The 19,740-nt window shown below is 32.0% G+C and overlaps 2 protein-coding genes across 5 annotated transcripts; one reads left to right on the top strand and one right to left on the bottom strand.

Annotated features, from left to right (window-relative positions):
* The first annotated feature begins 1,817 nt into the window (after positions 1-1,817).
* On the top strand, positions 1,818-10,066 carry LOC100267895 (protein NPG1). 4 transcript variants are annotated; one of them, XM_002283371.5, is made up of 6 exons: positions 1,818-2,126; positions 2,366-2,591; positions 3,804-4,056; positions 4,187-5,397; positions 7,272-7,419; positions 9,274-10,066. In XM_002283371.5, the coding sequence occupies exons 2-6, from the start codon at positions 2,415-2,417 to the stop codon at positions 9,591-9,593; spliced, it is 2,109 nt and encodes a 702-aa protein (XP_002283407.1). In that variant the 5' UTR covers positions 1,818-2,126; positions 2,366-2,414; the 3' UTR covers positions 9,594-10,066. The 4 variants fall into 4 exon arrangements, with proteins under 4 accessions (XP_002283407.1, XP_010648460.1, XP_010648461.1 ...); XM_010650158.3 differs by having other exon boundaries at positions 2,124-2,268; XM_010650159.3 differs by lacking the exon at positions 1,818-2,126 and adding an exon at positions 2,150-2,251.
* A 3,517-nt stretch (positions 10,067-13,583) lies between these two features.
* LOC100242305 (beta-amyrin 28-monooxygenase-like) lies at positions 13,584-15,716 on the bottom strand. Its single transcript, XM_002280933.4, has 3 exons — positions 14,756-15,716; positions 14,074-14,261; positions 13,584-13,962 (listed from the first exon to the last, which is right to left on the bottom strand). The coding sequence occupies exons 1-3, from the start codon at positions 15,714-15,716 to the stop codon at positions 13,663-13,665; spliced, it is 1,449 nt and encodes a 482-aa protein (XP_002280969.1). The 3' UTR covers positions 13,584-13,662.
* Positions 15,717-19,740: the final 4,024 nt, after the last annotated feature.

Raw genomic sequence — 19,740 nt, 5'->3', positions numbered from 1 at the left:
GGTACCACTTGCTCAACCATGTCCTTCTTTTCCCCTAGTAAAGCTAATAAGATAGTTGGATTCTTCAAAGAAGTCACTGCATGAAATGTAGAGTTTGATTAAAGGAATAAACAATTTAAATTCATTGTTAAGATCTAAACTATATATATATATATATATATATATATATTTGATAGTCTTCAATTTATTTCTTAACAAGACTTGATAATTATTTTTTCAATTATCAAACAAATTATTATTTTATTTATTCTAACAATTATATTTCTTTACTTAAATTGAAGACAACTTGTTGTCCTTTTGTGTGAGGCCCATGTGACATTCCTAATAATTTAATTTAAGGATGTTATTTTTACGTTATAATCTTTATTTTATCACACATAATATTTCATTATGTATTTTATGGCATGTGGTGAATTTTAGTTAATCACAACTTAAATTTATTATAAATATTTAATTTCTTATCGAGTCATAATTAATTTAATTTGAGTATATAAGGCAAAAATTTTAGGTTGTTGAAGAAGGTCACATGTTTTTCTTACATATTTCCAACTAATGGCCCAATGGTCTTTAAAAAAAATGGTAGAAGGTAGGGATTAGAGAAAATGTTAGAAGATAGGGATACCAACCGATCCAAACTTGATTGATGTGAAATATATAGCCAATAATGTACTATTCATCCAATAATGTAAATTTTTATAATACAATTTAAAAAAATTAATATATGTTATTATTTTGAAAAAAAAATGTATGATTTGTAAAATATTAAAATATATAATAAAATAAAATAAATTCAAAAATTGTACATCACTCTTTCACAAAAAATATTACTACTAAAAAATAGATTTGATAATGTTAGTAAAATATGTTTGCAAAATACTCATTTGTTACATGATATGTCAGCTGATATCATAAAGTTTATTGATGATAATAAATTTAATTTTTATAAACTCAAATAAAATAAAATTGATAATAAATTTATTTTTATAAAATCTGAAAGTGAAAAGAAAAAAAGTAATATATAAAGTTTAAAAATTAAGCTATTTATTATTTATTATATAAATAACAAAATCATATAAAATTAAATTAATTTCTATTTATAACTATAATTAATTAAATTAACTTAAAGATAAAATTCAACACAAAGGCTAAACTATTTTTTAATCAATATCTAATTTAATATAAAATAGTATTTTTTTAATATAAAATGCTAAACATAATTTATACTTTTATAAATATTATTTTTTATAAATAATATATTCACAATAATTATAATTATTTTATACATTGAATTTAGTAGATAAAATTTATTAATGTTATTATTAAAATTTTCCAATAGTTTAAATATTATTAAAAATAAGAAAATATGTAGGATCAAAATTTCTTTGGAGAAACTATTTTTTTTTTAAAAAAAAAAACAATTATACTTTTTATAATTTTTTAAAAATTAACTCTTCAAGAAACAATTTTGAATATATTTTTTTATTTTTAAAATTTGTCTCTTAAAAATAAGATTTTCTTTAAATTTTTTTAATAATCTCTCCATTGTTCCCGACTTTGAATTTCTAATCATTTTCAAATAATCTCCTATTATTTTTGGCAGTGTGTTTAATAATGATTGTGTAAAAAAATAAAAAATAAAAATAAAATGTAAAAATCCAACGCATTTTAAGAATGTATTTAAGAATAATTTTAAAAAGTGTATATAATATTTTTAATATTTAAATGATAAAAAATTTTAAATATTAAAAATATTAAAAACATTTCATAAAATTACTATGAAATGGTTCTGACTTACACCCTCGTACCCAATAAATGGAATCGATCAGAAATGAGGGAGTAGCCCTTGGGAAAGTCCATGGCATACAATCAAATATTGGATTTATCATTAATGGAATTCTATTACGACCTAACCAAAACCCAAATAGACCGAGCAGAGAGTAGTGGGGAAAGTCAATTTCTCAACTGCAAGTCTTGCACTACAACTCCCTGCGCCTTACTACTACCATAAAGAATATGAGCATTTAATGTCCCACAAAAATAACAGCTGTTTCATCGAATCACCCCATTTCCCACTTTTCTTCTCCAAATCTCACAATTCTTGTGGAAACCCTTGGCATTAAATTGAGGTATCGGTCCCAATGCCACCATTTTGCTATTGTTATTGTTTTTGTTATCCACATATATTTGCTGGGTATTCGTCTGCGTGATGTGATCCCATCGTTTGTTCCGCCCAGATCTCACGTTTTCTGTTGTATACGGATTTGTTATGTCTGTTTTTGATTTTCTGGTTGGTGGGGTTTGTTGGGAAATTGCAGAATACGATTCGAAGTATGATGGGTGTTGTTTCTGATTTGAATTGGTATAGGTTTTGGGAGCGGAATTGAAATTTATGAAGAAAGCTAGTGGGTGCAGAGATGGTGCAGATGCTGAGGAGTCGATCGACTACAGATTCCGAAGGGGAACTGAGTGTTGGTGAGGTTCGCGCAAATGGGCTTTGTATGAAAACTACTGAAGTCGAGGCCAAACTCGACGAGGGAAATATTGAAGAGGCTGAATCTTCACTAAGGGAGGGGCTATCACTCAATTTTGAGGTTGCTTCTTCTCTCCATTCCCACTTTTCTTTACACATTTCCATCACTTGCCCATAGGTTTCTTGTGTAATTAGTCACACAATTGATGAAATAAAAATACAGAAATGTTTTGTTTGTTGTAGTCAGTTGGGAATTGGGTTTATTGTTAGCCCATCAATGGGTAACTTACCTATTCTCAGAGGTTTTTGTTATTTACTTGTTTCTACAAGGTCAAGGAATGGATGAATATTGGGGTTGTACTGCTGAGTTTCTTTAGAGTTCTTAAAATCTTGTTAGAGAAATCAAAAGTAGTCGACACTAAGGAGTTAAATGTGAAAAACTTTGGTTTATATCTCATATCTAGTAATAAAAATTGTTCTGAACTATTAAGGACTGATAATATTTACAGCATTTTGTCACTGCATAATCATTTGTAACTACAGGTTTTGAATAGACAGTGCATTGAACTTTCCTGTAGATGTTTGGTATCTGGTGTATTTGAAATGCATGGTGTTTATGGTGTCTGACAATGTGATGGGAGCCAAGTTGAATTCTTTTGATGCTAGGTTATATATAAAAGATTATCATCCATGATTGTTCCTCCTAAGTGCCTCATTTAATTGAACTAAACATAATGCCGGCCTTTTGGGATAAAAAATATCAAGGTTCATTCTTCCTCTTGGATCATAAGGTTATGGCTCTTTTCTTGTTACCCCAGTTGATGGTTTCTTCACATAACCTTTACCTTTCACTTGAATTGTACCACTCCTTGCTTGTGAAGTCACTGGTTTTGTAACACATTACAAAATCATCTTAGGCTTTTGAATTTCTGTCATTTTTCATGTATTGCCCTATCCTATCTGCAGGTTCTCACATCTAGTCAGAGTCTAACTTCAACAACCGCATTAGCTCTCACATTGAGCTTCCCATTGTGCTTATTTATTCTTTTTCCTTCATGGCATATTGCTTTTATATCAATTTTTCAATTAACAATCGGAATGTTCTTTGTGTTGATAACCAAATAAGACTCTGTGGGTTGGTCTGCTTCATAAATTTGCCCTTCTGTTTCAATGGATATGATTGCAGGAAGCTTTTTGAATGAACCGACCTCACGTAATTATCCTTATTGACATTAAAATGGAATCCACTGATGTAACTTTTATGCTGCCTATAATATCAGAAGCATATATCAGATGCGACGCCTCATGGTTTCATTTGTGTAAAAATTTACAGGAAGCAAGAGCTCTTCTTGGGAGGTTGGAGTATCAAAGAGGCAATGTGGAAGGCGCTCTTCGTGTTTTTGATGGTATTGATCTTCAAGCTGCTATACAGCGGTTGCAACCTTCTTTTTCTGAAAGGTTACATCCTAGGAAGGGACGCTCTCGCATTGAATCACTTATCACAGTCTCACAGCATGCCGCTGGCCTAGTGCTGGAAGCAATATACTTGAAGGCCAAGTCTCTTCAAAAGCTTGGACGGTTAACTGGTACAAAGCTGCTCTAATAATTAATTTGATAGTTCTTAGAAGATTCACCTGTCAATTTTAGTTTTTTTTTTTTTTTTTTTTTGTTCTCCTAATATGAGTACCTAAAGGTATCTTTTCTTGCTGGGTGCAGAGGCTGCTCATGAATGTAAAAGTGTGCTTGATGCTGTGGAGAGGATATTCCATCATGGCATACCCAATGTGCAAGTGGACAGTAAGTTGCAAGAGACAGTAAGCCAAGCTGTAGAGCTGTTTCCAGAACTTTGGAAGCAGGCTGGTTGCTATCATGAAGCGATGTCTGCTTATAGACGTGCACTGCTAAGTCAATGGAATCTTGATAATGACTGCTGTGCAAGGATTCAAAAAGGGTTTGCAGTGTTCTTGCTCTATAGTGGAGTAGAGGCTGCACCACCCAGTTTAGCTGTTCAGATGGATGGTTCATATGTACCAAGAAATAATCTGGAGGAGGCAATCCTACTTTTGATGATTCTTATGAAAAAAATTTACCTTGGTAAGACCAAATGGGATCCATCAGTTATGGAGCACCTTACATTTGCACTCTCTCTGTGCAGCCAAACCTCTGTTTTAGCAAAGCAACTTGAGGAGGTCATGCCTGGGGTATTTCATCGTGTTGACCGCTGGATAACATTGGCTCTTTGTTACAGTGGAGCTGGACAAAATAGTACTTCCCTGAATCTGTTAAGGAAGTCCCTACACAAACATGAAAGACCAGATGACCTCATGGCATTGTTATTGGCTGCCAAGATTTGCAGTGAGGATTCCCTTCTTGCAGCTGAAGGAGTGGGTTATGCTCAGAGAGCAATCAGTAATACTCAGGGAACAGATCACCATTTTAAGGGTGTAGGTCTTCGCATGTTGGGTCTTTGTCTAGCAAAACAGTCAAAAGCTTCTTTATCAGATGCTGAGAGGGCCCGTCTTCAGTCTGAAGCATTGAAGAAATTGAATGAGGCAGTTCCTTTTGAGCGTGACAATTTAGATTTGATTTTTGAGTTGGGAGTTCAATATGCAGAGCACCGGAATTTGAATGTTGCCTTGCGTTATGCGAAGCGGTTCATTGATGCAACAGGTGGGTCCATATCGAAAGGTTGGAGATTACTTGTTATGATTTTGTCTGCTCAACAAAGATTTTCAGAGGCTGAAGCAGTAACTGATGCTGCTTTGAATGTGACTGCAAAATGGGAGCAAGGACCACTACTTAGACTGAAAGCAAAATTGAAGATCTCTGAGTCATTACCCATGGATGCTATTGAAACTTTTTGTTCCCTCCTTGCATTGGCTCAAGCCCAAAGGAAATCGCTTGGTCCTCGCCCAAGTGTTCATCAGGTTAGATTCTGTGTGGACTGCATTCCTTTTTTTGAGAGGAATAAGGTGCATCTGAATTTTTATCCAGACGCATTACCGTCCATCTAATTTCATTAAAACAAGTGGTGTGAGAATGATAACACATCATAATCTTGAAATGTGTTAGGAGGAATTATACCACCTTAAAATATCTTATATTGCTTGTAATTGATAGGATATTCATGAGAATTGGAAATTTATGAATTTTTAGGGTATAGCTGGACATTGGGGTAATTTTATGTTGTTAACTGCTTCAATGCTCGTGGCTTACCATGAATGGTGGATACCTGGGCTCTGCTGTGTAATACTTTGTTCTCAAGTTATTAATGAAATAGTTCTATGGCATAGATAGATTGGTTAGAGAAGAAAATATCCCCCCATACAGAACCTAAAACAAAGCTCTGCATAGCTCCTTGGGATGCAGCTCATCAATTGTGCCCTTTGGAAATGAAACAGAGCTCGTGAGTTTGAGCCTATCCAGTATTTAAGTGATACAGAATCAAGGGGTGGGCCAATATCATCCAGGGTTTGCTTTGCCAGCATTTGGGTAAATACATTGGTAACAAGGTGAATTTCCTGTTTTATGTCTGTGTATATATATATATATATATATAAAAGGCCACAGTAGTGAATTACTGTGTCACTATTTGCATTACTGTACCAGTATTATTTGTGATAGTGATACTATAACAGAGAACATGTAAAGAGGGTTTCTTGTGGTCATGTTTTAGTTGATGGTTAGGATTGTTTGGTTCAAAAGCTAGGATTTATTGTTTAGTTTTTTAGTCCCTTTGTCTGTGTTTTTCTTCTTCTCCTCCCTTGAATGTCCTTATCATTTCACACTGTTTTGCTGTTTGTTAAAAATCAAACCTTAATTTAACCATTCAAATGGCACCAAAACATAATTCTACTCTACAGACCTAACCTATCCTAAATCTAAAGGATATGGTATTCTACTCCAATGACCTAACCTATCCCAAATCTAAGGGACAACAGACCCTTGCCCTAATCCCCAATTATGTTACTCAGTTACTGGATTTTGAAAATCCTGCATTAAATATTTAATACTTAACTTCCCCACGAATAAGTAGAGTTATAAGGTGTGCTTTTGGAAAAAAACTAAATAGGAAATAAAGTGGGTCATCATACATATATTATATGTAGAAAGATGGATAAGTACTTTTATTAATCCTATGTTCCTTGCATTTGTTCTATATATATACTAGTTACACATAGTGACATGGATGTACCTTTTTTTTCCTGATAATGAGGAATCCACTGCGAAAACGAAGCGTTTATCTCAACTTCTGGTGAAGCAAGCCCTGGGTGATATGGCTTGCCCTGCTACCTTACACCACTTAAACATCGAGGAGACTTGAACTCAGTACCTTAGATTCATTGCCATTGGACACTACCATTCAACTACATCCTGTGGGGCTTATATATACTCAGTATAGTATAATTATGTACAAATTATATACTAATTATTCTGAATACCTCATATGGTTCCCTCCTTACAATATAGAAGTGGCTTGGCTTATATAATAGAATTTGTAGATAGGAGGGCTCTTGGAATAAATAAAATTTAAATCGTTTATTAGAGCAGTTTCCTGATGATTATTTTTTGCTTTTAATACGAATTATGCTGGTTCCCTGATGATTATTTGTTGCTTCTAATTTTTATCTTCATTGCAATTGATATGCATAACTTGGTGATTTTTAGGGGCACCCTTATATTTCCTTATCTGAAATTCCTTCCTGAATAAGCAAAATTAAAAACCATGCAGAAAAAGCCTGTTCCTGATTCTTAGATATTGCTTCTGAATTCATTTTTAACTTTCTGTTTATTATGATAGGTTGATGACGATAGAGTCAATGAATTTGAAGTCTGGTATGGCGTCGCGACTTTATACTCAAGCCTTTCACATTGGAGGGATGCAGAGATATGCTTGGGAAAAGCTAGAGAGTTGAAAGAATACTCAGTGGAATTACTGCATGCAGAAGGCAAGACCTCAAACTTTGTTTACTACATGAACAATCTTCTGAGGCTTTGGGGTGGTTGAGTGACATGGAGTTTTGGGGCACTTAATAATTAGTCCAACTCCTAGGGGTCATGACCATAAATATGATGCTTGATAATTGGTCCTGCTGTCACAGGGTTTAGCATGCTTAAATGTGATGCCTGTAGATGCAGTAATTTTGCATTGTTGCCAAGATGGTTACCAATACACAAGCACCATGTTTGAGGCATCATGAAAGTCCCATGACATACAGACTAATATTGGGTGTCATGTTCAATAAAAATTCCATACAATATAAGCACCTAGGGGACATCATGCCAAATAGATCTCTGTATCTCCATGCTCACCTCCTTGGATGATTCCTGAAAGATTTATGTTGGCTTCTTAGTAACAGAGCAGGTCAACCTTGGGGTGTTGAGGTGTCCAAGTCTGAGGGTAGAGTAGAGCAGCTTGAGAGGAGGGATTGCAAAATATGATGAGAATCTCAATATAAATCTTACTAGCAGAGAGCTTGAGATTCTTAGATGGTCTCAAATGGTGGGCCTTGACGATTAAGATGTCTAGGGAGTAGTCTCCAATTACGATGCAAATAATGGATTGATATCCTTCTATGGATTCAGAGAGTTGTAGTTGCCATTAATAATACACTAAATTTGCAGGCACTGGTACGTGCCCCTAGAAACTAGTGGGGGGCCCTTTTCCTCTAACCATGACAGTTTTAATACCTCTAGTCTACTTGTGCATCAGTGAGCTCTCAACTCTGTCAAACCAACACCCTCAAACTAATCCAATATAGCAGGAAAGTCCTACCTACCTACCACCAACACGATAAATCCCCTAACCCTGCTTTTAGGTTAGGAATACTAGTATTAGAATGCAATGCCTACATACATTCAAGGAGATATTTATGGAAAGATATCTGGGTCAAGGTGATATTTATGGAGAGATATCTGGCATAAGTCTAGCATCTATTTCCCTACTGGTGTCTCCAAGTTTGTGAAATATGGCACTTAATGATTAGTTAACATTTCCTAGGACTTATGTGGCATTCCTACCACTTGTTTATTGATTCATGTATCACGCTGAAGTGGGACACCAGCATTAGGCAATCATACCTTCTGATTAACTAAAACTTAAAATTTTCATCTCTGAACTTCAATCTTTTTAAGCCATGTGTCTTATTCATAAACTCTTAAGAACTTTCTGTACAGGTACTGAAAAACTTCTAGAAGCATGGGTATAAAATGTAAATAAGACAGTTCATAATGACGAAATTGGCTGCCCCATAACCCAATAAAAAAACATCTAATAGCTCAACCTAGAAACTCAAATAAATAAAAATCATAAAAATAAAAAATAAAAAGTTTAACAGAAGTAAGAACAGATTAGAAATATTAGATTTCCTGCAAAGAAGGTTTGATGAAGCCTAAATAATAAAGGAAACCTGATCCCAGCCAGATTCCAATCCAAAATTTTAGGATGATCAAAACCCCTTTAACAAGCTAAAATTCAGTAGGACTATGATAAACTATGAAAGAATTCTAAATTGTATCTGGATTTTTTTTGTTTAGTGTACATTTGTACATTTTAATAAATAAATTGTTAAAAACAATCTTAAATCTAGTAATGTGAGGAAATATTCTTAAAATATTATAGATGGGTCATCATAGATTAGAGGATATTAGCAATAAACATGGAACCAAGTTGGTTTACCAAAAAAAAACTAATTAACACTATGAGCTATTTACTTTTAAAAATATCAATTTTAATGGAGTCCTCTGTAATATAGATAATGCATTTTTCATCATAATAAAAGTTATTTTCCTGTGTGAACTAGGTGTTAAGTTTGAAGGTCATGGACAAATCCAAGAAGCTTTGGCTGCTTATATCAATGCCCTTTTACTAGATCCAGGTTATGTGCCTTGCAAGATCTTGATTGGTGCTCTATTGTTGAAGATGGGCTCGAAGGCATTTCCTGTTGTGAGAAGCCTACTTTCAGATGCATTGAGGATAGAACCTACCAACCGAATGGCTTGGTATTACCTGGGAATGGCTCACAGAGACGATGGACGAATAGCTGATGCTACAGACTGCTTCCAAGCAGCCTCCATTCTTGAAGAATCCGATCCCATTGAAAGCTTCAGCTCCATTCTTTGACCAATCGTCATCTTCCAAATACCGTCGTCTATCCATCACCAAAATAGCAGGCATACTCAGAGAGCTAATGTACTGAAGGGTTTCAAAATTGTGTTCCATTTGCTATTTTCTTAAAATATTTAGTTAGTTCATCTGTCACGTATCCATCTGATCATCATAAAAGGATGGACCAAAGAAATGATAGCAGAACTGAGTTACTGGTTTTGAGATTTAGAAAAATAAGAAGAAAAGAATGAAAGGGGGGGAGTCTTATTCATTCGATTTGATTGTAGAATGCTCGAGTCATAGAGGCTTAGACTGGTGGAAGTCTGTAAATGTACCCATTGTTCTGGTTATCTTGCTGCTGTTTTAGTTTATATCATTTTCAACTGAGCATTACAGTTGAAACTTGAGAGTATTGTTTATGTTCTTTCAGATGTATCAATGGAATACAGCTTTACTTGATTTCCCTGTATAAAAGGCACCATTTCCTATATCATAAAGTTCCCTTCCTTTCTCTTTTCTGCATATTCTTCATTTATTTCAATGGCCTTAAGAGTCCTAATCATGAGATTGGGGTTCTAGCAACATTACTTGGAATTCAGTTAGAGCATTTGGTTGTGTTCAAAATACTCTCTTTCAGCATTTCATCACACACACTCTCTTCGACCTTTAAGAAGTCGTTTTATCTCTTAAGCTGCTTAATCTAATCCTAAAAGCTAATTTTAAGTGTCATACTGTAATTAATATTATTTTGGTTGCATGTTTTTGTTGCGATTTTTCCATGTATAATTACTTCATAAGCTACTTTAAGTCACTGTTGAGAGAAAATATAGGACCATGGTAGCAAGACGGGCAGCCACCACCTTTTTAATGAGATGGGTACCCTTACAATGGTCCCAACCATGTGGGCTAGGAGCCTAGGACCGCTAGATGGGTTGGTCAGGCCTCGACTCTTTGGCCATTGCAATTAATGTGAAGTTTTGGTATTAAACAGAAATTAAATGAAAAAATTGGTAATAAATCTCGAAAAATCCGCGAAAAGAGATATTGTCGGACGGGCAACACAACAAAAAATCCGCAATGCTTTTGTGCTTTAGCCTTGAAGACTTTGGATGAGACCTTGTCCTTTGGATCTTCCCCAATCCCTGAACTACTTCTTATAATAAGACAATGACATGTGGCCAACTTGCTAAACAATTTTTCTATGTATGAAAACTTTAAAAAAATACAATGACCCAAGAACTATTAAAACATTTCTTATTCTTGACTTAAAAGGGATTTGATCATAAATTTGTATTTCAACTTTTTACCATTTGGTCAAAAATATTTTATTATACTAACGTTACATTTTTACAATATATTTTATTAAATTTTTTTTAACATTTATAACTTCAAATTTTCATTTATACACATTTTTAATTTTTATTTATTTTTTATCATAAAGTGTCCTAAATTTTCAATTAGTATAAACTTATTTTTATAAAAAATATTATACAAAATTAATATTTTTTTAGTTGATATATTGTTATAATAATAGATTTCCTTGTAAAATAAGCAACGTTATTTTGAATATCTTTATAAATATTCTAGATCATGAGGAAAAAGTCATAAGATGGAGATGAGTTTATAGAGACTATATAATGTGGATAAAGATGTGAAAAATAATGTAGCAAAAACGTAAAAAAAAAAACAGAAGATATCTAACGGAGTGAGAGAACTTGTGGTTCAGGTATGGATATAAAAAGTAAGAAAACATAAGATGTTTTATATGTTAATTATTTTATCTTTATATTATTAATCTAATTTTATTTGCATTGAAGCTTCCATTGGCACAACATACTAGTATTAGAGCTCCGAATGAAAGATTCTTGGAAGAACAAAATATTACAAAGCACACAAGATGAAAACAAAAATAATTTTAATTGAAGGTTGAGTCGATTGCTCTCTCGTCAGGATATGATAAAAAAATAGTGTATCATAGATAGATGGAAGATTACCTAAATATGATTTAATTATTAAATAGTTAAAACATCATATAACCTATTAAAAAATTAGGTCCGATTTAATAATTAGGTAAAGTTAAATCTTATTCAATATGATTAAATTTTTAATCTTATATGTTCATGATGTAATTGATCTCGTCATTCAAAATCAAATTTTAAATGAGTCAAATGTAGGTTAAATAAGTTAGGATTATAATTGAGTTAATAGTATGATTATTATGTCAATTTGAATTAAATTTCATATTATATAAATTGATAAAAAAAATATTTATTTATTAAATGAGTTATACACATTATCGACACAAATTTGACTTAAATACAATTATAATCAATTCAAATATAGGAAAATCTTATCAAATTCAAGTTTTGTCAACAAATCACAACTTTAATTCCAAATGGGATTTTCCCCCATTCCTTTCTTTGATTTTAATGTTGTGTTTACACACACGTGGCAGCTTAGTCACCAAGGAAAGTAGTATATATATTTGTTTGGGTAGTAGGAAAGGAGTGGAATGGAAGATAAAACAAAAATTATCTGTATTTAAATATATAGTTTTGGAGTATTGACCAAATGAAAACGTACCAAAATTAACTTCCCTTCCTATGCATATTTTTTATTCCCATGGTGGATGAATGTTGAATTTGTTCCAATTATTAAGTCTTATCTCTACTATCTCTCGTTATTTTCTATTGAATAATTTGGACATGTCACGTGATTCAATTATTTGTAATTTTGGATTCCTCTTAGACTCTTCTTCTACCTTGCTTGGTGCATGGACTTCAAAGGATCTTTATTCCCTTTTTACATAACTACTTACTAAATATGATAGTCATTGCCTAGAGGTTATCAAAGCTATCCTTGAAAACTATGCCAAAAATGATGTTATTTTTTAAAATATGAGGAAAAAAATTGATTTAAGAGTTTATAAGTTGGGTTGACTCAACGATATTTTACAAAATTAAGGTTTTGTTTGAAAAGTGTTTTTGACAATAATTTTGAAAAACAATTTTTATTGATGTATTAAGGTTTGTTTTATAATTATTTTTTAGAATAATTTTCTTTTCTTCATAACAAAAATCAAGAAAACATATTTAACAATTAAAAATAATTTTTTTTTCTATTATTAAGAACATAAAATAAGTTGTCTTTAGAAAACATCTTTTAGTTGTTTTCTATTATTTTCATTTGTTTTATGAGGGCTGTTTTAAAAAATAATTATATAAACATATAAAATAATTAAAAATAAAACACTAAACATAAAAATTATTTTTAAAATATTAAAAAACATGTTAAAATATTGAGTTTCCAAACAGACTTTTATTTTATAAAATATCATAAAATAATTTTCAAAAACTATTTTTGAAAATAGTTATTAAAGGTGCTCTTATATTTTGTTGAACAAAAATATGTTTGAGAAATTAAAATATATCTAACTTGTTTTTTTATGTTTTAAAGTACTTTTTAAAAATAATTTTTATATATGGTGTTTATTTTTATTCATTCTCTATATTTCTTATAATTATTTTTTAAAATTACCCTAAGTGAAAACAACTTAAAACAAATAAAAATGTTTTTTAAAAATATTTTGTTTTTTGTTTTTAAAAATAGAAAACTCTTTTTCTATTTTTTTTTAATTATCAAACGTATTTTTCTTATTTTTGGGTGTTAAATAACAAAAAACCGTTTTCTAAAATAATTACCGAATCAGATATCCAATTTTCATATTTTTTATATTTAGGCCTATCATGCATGTACATATTTCAAGATGAGCTACACAATACTTCATAAAATTCTAGTTCTTATTGTTTTTAACATCACATCATAGATTCATAATACTCTTGGCCACAGAAGTTAATGAGAGTTTGAACTTGACCAACATTTATTTCAACCATTAATTGAGTTCATTGCAAACTCACAAGATTGCTTTATAACCCATGTCAGCTTAATTATTAGTTGCATGCAAGTCTATAGTAGTAATAATTAGAACATGGATCATTAACCAAAATTGAAAGAAGACATACAGACACATTCTGAATGCTACAATATCATTGAAGAGAGTATATATGATGTTCATAACATAGGTCTAGGGTTGGTGATGATGGAGGCGAATGGGAAGGCCTTTTGCAGGAATGGGCATGGGGTCTACTATAATCTTCTCATCTGGCAGCAGCTTCTCCCATTTGAACCTTCTCACTAAATTGTGCATGAACACTAGTACTTCCAATCTAGCATACTCTTTGCCAGGGCACATCCTGGGTCCTCCTCCGAAAGGCACATAGGTGTAAGGGGCTGGTCCCTTTCCGTCAAACCTCGAGGGGTCGAATTTTTCCGGCTTGGGGAAGAACTCCGGGTTCCGGTGGGTCGAGTGCGTGCTCCAGTACAGCTGATTATCGAAAGATTGAAGACAACACATGTAAGTATTGAAGTTGTTTCACAAGCATATATGCATGTGGATAAGACGGGAGAAGTGTATGTGATACATGAAGCAACTGACCTTCCATCCCTTTGGAATGGAGAAACCCTCGAAGATGAAGTCATTCATGGCTTCTCGGAAAGCTCCTTGAACGGGTGGTGCCAGTCTCATCACTTCACATGCTACATTCCATGAATACCTCATCTTTGGAATGTCCTCCCAATTCAACAGCTCACCTGGGGCCTTTGATTTTGCTATCTCCATTTGTTCTGTTAACCAAAACATGACAAGCTTATTACCTTGGTACTGCTGATAATTAAGACCATTCCATTTTGATATATGATTATATATATATATATATATATATATATATATATATATATTATATTATAATATGTAGATATGTTTTGAAGTCGTAAAAACCTTTTGATCCTAATGGACTAATATCTAAATATTGAAACACCGAGACGTCATGTTTGTATAAATGATGATTGATTGTTAGACATTTTTTAAGTGATTAGGCCTTCTTAGACTTGATCGGAATAATTAGAATTTTGTACTTGACTTTTTCTAATTAATTTATAGTGAACATCTCTAGATGAGTGAAGATCCGAATATCAGAGACGGAGGTGAACATCTCTAATTTATGGTGAACAGATCTCTAGATGAGTAAAGATCCGAGATATCAGACATTAAATAAAGAAAACAAACACAAAAATAAGGCTATTAACAGTGGGAAAATAATGGGTTTTGGGTGACTTACCCTTGAAAACTTCATCGTAAACATGAGGCAGCTCTGCAAGAAACTTGACAATAAAAGTAATGGTAGCACTGGCTGTGTCATGACCTCCGACGAGCAACCCAAGAATTTTATCAGCTATATCCTCTTCATTCATGTACTCTCCATTCTCATCACAAGTGAGAAGCATATGTGACAATATGTCCTGCGTCGTCGACGCCTTGTTGTCCGCAAGATTCATCTTCCTCTTCTTGATTATTGCATGAAGCTCCTTTCTGACCAGGTTTGAAGCTTTGATCCCCTTGTTAAATGACGTCCCAGGCAAATCAATAGGTAGGGCTATGATTCCGGCGGCCAGTTCGTTGAAGGGCTCTGCAAGCTTTTCGACATGGTCGGGGTCTTCTACGCTCAAAAACAGACGACAAGCCAGCCAGAATGTGAACATCTTGGCTAGCGGGAAGACTGTGACTTCTTCCTTGTTGTTCCAGCTGGACTCAAAGTGCCTCTGAGCTATCACGTCCATGATACTGATATATCTTTGGAGGGCTTCGGGTTTGAGAAAGCCCGGAAGCAGCTTTCTCATTTTCTTTGATTCTTCCTGCGAGGAGGTTTGCAGAGAGGAAGGGAAGATTTTGTTTACGGAGCTCGGCCACCATGCGGTCACAAGCTTGTTCTCGTTGGAGAACAAGAACTTGTTCCCGGCCGAGCCACAGAAGACTGCAGCAGTTTCTCCGAAGAGTGAGGTCTTGAAAACTTTGGATGAGAACTTCAACATTCTCTCAGAAATGAACTTCTCGGGATGACCCTTTCTGCCATTGGAGAGGAACTGGATGCTTTCTCCGATATAGGGCAGACCGGTATTGCCGGACGGAAGGTTTCTGGGTGTGCCATGGGAGATGATCATGAGCTTGTAGATGAGGAATGAAAGAGAAAGAGTGGTGAAGAGGGTGGCCCATGGAAGTATGTGGAGTAAAGAGAGCTCCATGATGGGTGTCTGTGAACGGTGGAGGTGGAGGTGGGGGGAATGGGGTTTAAATATAAAAAAATATCAGATGGTATTGAACGAATCCATGAGCACTGCACTTGATTTGTGAGCTGAAATAGGGGCCCCTTTGGCTTGGGGTTTGAATATGGATTTTCTATTTTCTCGGTCAAGAAAATCAGGGAAAAATTACTAGAAAACTAGTGAAAATTACTGATGTATGTATGGGATCATATAGGCCGCCATACTGGACTAAGAAATGGGGGTGACATGAAAATTAGAGTTAAGTGTTTACACGATCATTTTAATATTTGACATAGACTTAGGTGGTGTTTGTTTTTTGGTTAAATAGAAAAAATCAAATATTTTGGTTTTTTCTATTCAACTAAAAATAACATATTGACATCATTCAACATACCTAAAATAAACTTATTATCAATAAGTTTAGTTTAATTATATTAAATGATAACAAAAAGTTAATTTTAACTGTTTGGCTTTTTCTATTCAACCAAAAAACAAACACCACCTTATATTCTTTTCACACATGAACCATTAGTTTCAAATGTGTGTTTCATGTGTCATATATAGGTAGGGTAAACTTTATCTTCTTGAAGTAAATTCAATTATAAAGCCATGTGTAAATGTTAAATAATCCCTTTTGTTACCGTTTTCTTTTATACAAAAAAATAAGAGAGAAAATGGGAGAAAAATATGGACATTAATTACATGTTATATAGACAAATTTTATTTGATATTGTAATTTTTACCTGTCTAAATTGTATGGATTGTTTCATTTCTATTTATTTCGTGGTGGGGTCAAGTGATTGGATTGTTGATATTAATGGTCATCATTTATATCTTGGATTATTTATATCAACAAATAAATTGGATTTAAATAAATGGGTAAGGTAATATTTTGCTGGCAGGATATAATATGAGGTAGGATAATAGGGGGATATTATATTCTATCCTATGTTTGATTGGTTGATGGGATATGATAACTTATCCTATTACTTATCATATCTTATGTTTAATCAAATATGAGGTAAGATATATTATTGACATTTTTTATTTATCCCTTTTACATATTAATCTCATAGTAAGTAGGAATGGCAATGGATCGGGTTTTTTCGGGTATCCGTCCCGTCCGTAATGGAACGAGTTTCAATTTTAATTAACGGGTTTGAGATTTTTTTTTAAAACCCGGGGCAGGTTCGGGTATTGCCCCATCCCGCCCCGTCTCGCCCCAATTATATATAAAATTAATTTTAAATTTAATTTAATTTAATTTTTATTTTACTATTTTTAATATATAGATAATAATAAAATAAGTTATAAAAAATATAATAATTTAATTATTTATAAAATATATTTATTTTAATGTAATTAAAAATTTTAAAAGTAATTTAAAAAAAAAAGTTAAATGGGCGGGACGGGTGAGTATGAGAATTTATCATACCCGCCTTGCCCCGTTTAATTTTTTAAATAGGACGGGGATAAGAATTGTTTTAAATAAACGGGGTGGGGTTGGGATAGGGGCTACCTATCCCGAACGCACCCATTACCATTCCTAACAGTAAGCTATGAGCTATACATATCCTATATATGATAATATATTTTTTTTTAAATACTCATTTTACAAAAAAAAAATGTTATAAATTAAATTTATAATTAAAAAAGAAAAACAAAAAAAATATTTATAAAATAATATTAATATATATATATATATATATATTATTTTTATATATTAAATAACATAATATAAAAAAAATATTTGTAAAGTATAAATAATTTAATCATGAATATTGTTAAACATGACAAAATTTTCATTTTTTTAATTGAAAATATTTAAATATGATATAATTTTTATTTTAAATATTGAAAATAATATATATTTCATTTTTTTTTATTCATTTCACAAATTAAATATAAATGTAATATGATATATAATATATTATTTTAAAATATCATATATGTAAAATATGTATATCTAAGGATATCATATTCCATCAGAAATCATATTTTAAGATATGTATATCATATTCAATGAGATATGATATCTTAGGATATATATATATATATATTCTACTCTACGCCTAAATGGAAGCAATTGAGTTAGCTTTGGGTGCCAAGTGGAGTACTATGGGGTGATTGGATTGTGAATATTAATAGGCATTGTCGAGGAACCCCACACCTATATTGCATATCTTGGCTTATTAGCCTTGTGAAAAAAAGTTGGAATTTGGATTAACCATTAAATGTATGCAATGGGTTTGGCTTTAGGTGCCAAACAAGGATAAAAAAATCAGTAATCATGAATATATCAATAGTTCGATTTTACAAATATATCGATGGATATTTTGATACAAAATATTAATTGGTTTAAAATTGATCAAAACTTTTGAAAATGTAAAATAAAACTCTTAAAAATGAAATTAAAAGTATAATAGACATTTTAAAGTTGTTTTGTTGAAGAAATTATATATATATATATATATATATATATATATATATATATATATATATATATATAAGTGTACATTGATTGTTAAATTACATCAAATATTATTCAATAATAATATTGTGATATTTGATTATAATATGTTTAATTTTAAAATATATTTAATATTAAAATTATAATATATTTAATTTAATGGTATTAAATGATATAAAATAAATGATGATAAATGTATAATTTTTAAATATTTAATTAATATATTAATGATATTAAAAACTTTTTGTTACTCAATTAAATGAAATTTTTTTTATTTAATTATAAAATAATTATAATTAATTTATTGTTTAAATATTTTGTGTATATGAAAATTTTTAATATATATGTAGGTGCAAAATGATTAATAAGAGGCAAACTTGCCCCAATGGTAAGGTGAGTACTCAACCAACCTTTTAGTCGGGGTTCAACTCCCCCGGGCGGCTGAAACAACAAAATATATCATAATCAATGGGGTGGGGTGCGGTGATTGAATTGTGAGTATTAACGGGCATCATTAAGGAACCCCACACCTATATTGCATGTCTTGGCTCATTAGCCTTGTCAACAAAAATTAGGATTGATATTTTAATCAATGGTGCCAAGTGGGGTGGGATGCGTCGCGGTGATTGGATTGTGAATATTAATGGGCATCATGAAGGAACCCCACACCTATATTCCATGTCTTGGCTCATTGGCCTTCTCAAACAAAAGTTGGGATTGAGATCAACTATTAAATATGCGCAATGGAGTTGGCTTTGGGTGACAAATGGGTTTACTTTACTTGAACTGATAAGCAGAACACGAAAAAGCAATTTTTAGGAGTTTTAAAATTGCGTAAAAACTATCCCTATTTAAATTAAAAAATACATGTTTTTTTTTCTCGATTTGTGAGAAGACATGCCTCTCAAAAAAAAAAAATATTCTACTTGTATTTTTTTTTTCAGAAAATCATAAAGAAGTTTTTTCTTTATCCTACCTCGAATATTTCCTCTTTTTTTTATGAAAACAAGGGTCAAGATTTCGGTTTTTATATTTGTAGTTTTATTCACGACTTAGGACAAAAAAATTGACCAATGAGTATTTTAAAAAACAACCCAAAAATCTTATTTTTCATCAATACATTAGATACTCATCTTTTTCCACTTCTAGATCACCTCCTTCTATATAATATAATTTATTTGTGTAAAACATTGCTAAATAAATTTATTTTATAATAATAATAATAATTAAATCTTTAAGAGTACACCAGAACCTACTTAATAATATTAACAAATTATAGCAGAGTTGAATGGTATTTTGAGAAGACGGTTTGACTTTGAATGCACCCACCTACTTATTGATTCTTTTTGTGTCCTTTTCAAACTTTTCTATTACCAAAATACCCTTAATGATAATATGGAAATGCCCTTCTTTCAAGCCTTTCCCACTCACTTTTTGTCCTCCCTCCGCTAGAAAGCCTTTCCAAGGGTCGTGCTATCGTGACAAATCGATTGCCTAATGGAGACCGGCACCAATCGCAATATTTTTATGTAT

The sequence above is a fragment of the Vitis vinifera genome, chromosome 4 (genome assembly GCF_030704535.1).
Source record: "Vitis vinifera cultivar Pinot Noir 40024 chromosome 4, ASM3070453v1".
NCBI lineage: Eukaryota > Viridiplantae > Streptophyta > Magnoliopsida > Vitales > Vitaceae > Vitis > Vitis vinifera.
This window is presented reverse-complemented; position numbering and strand designations above follow the sequence as displayed.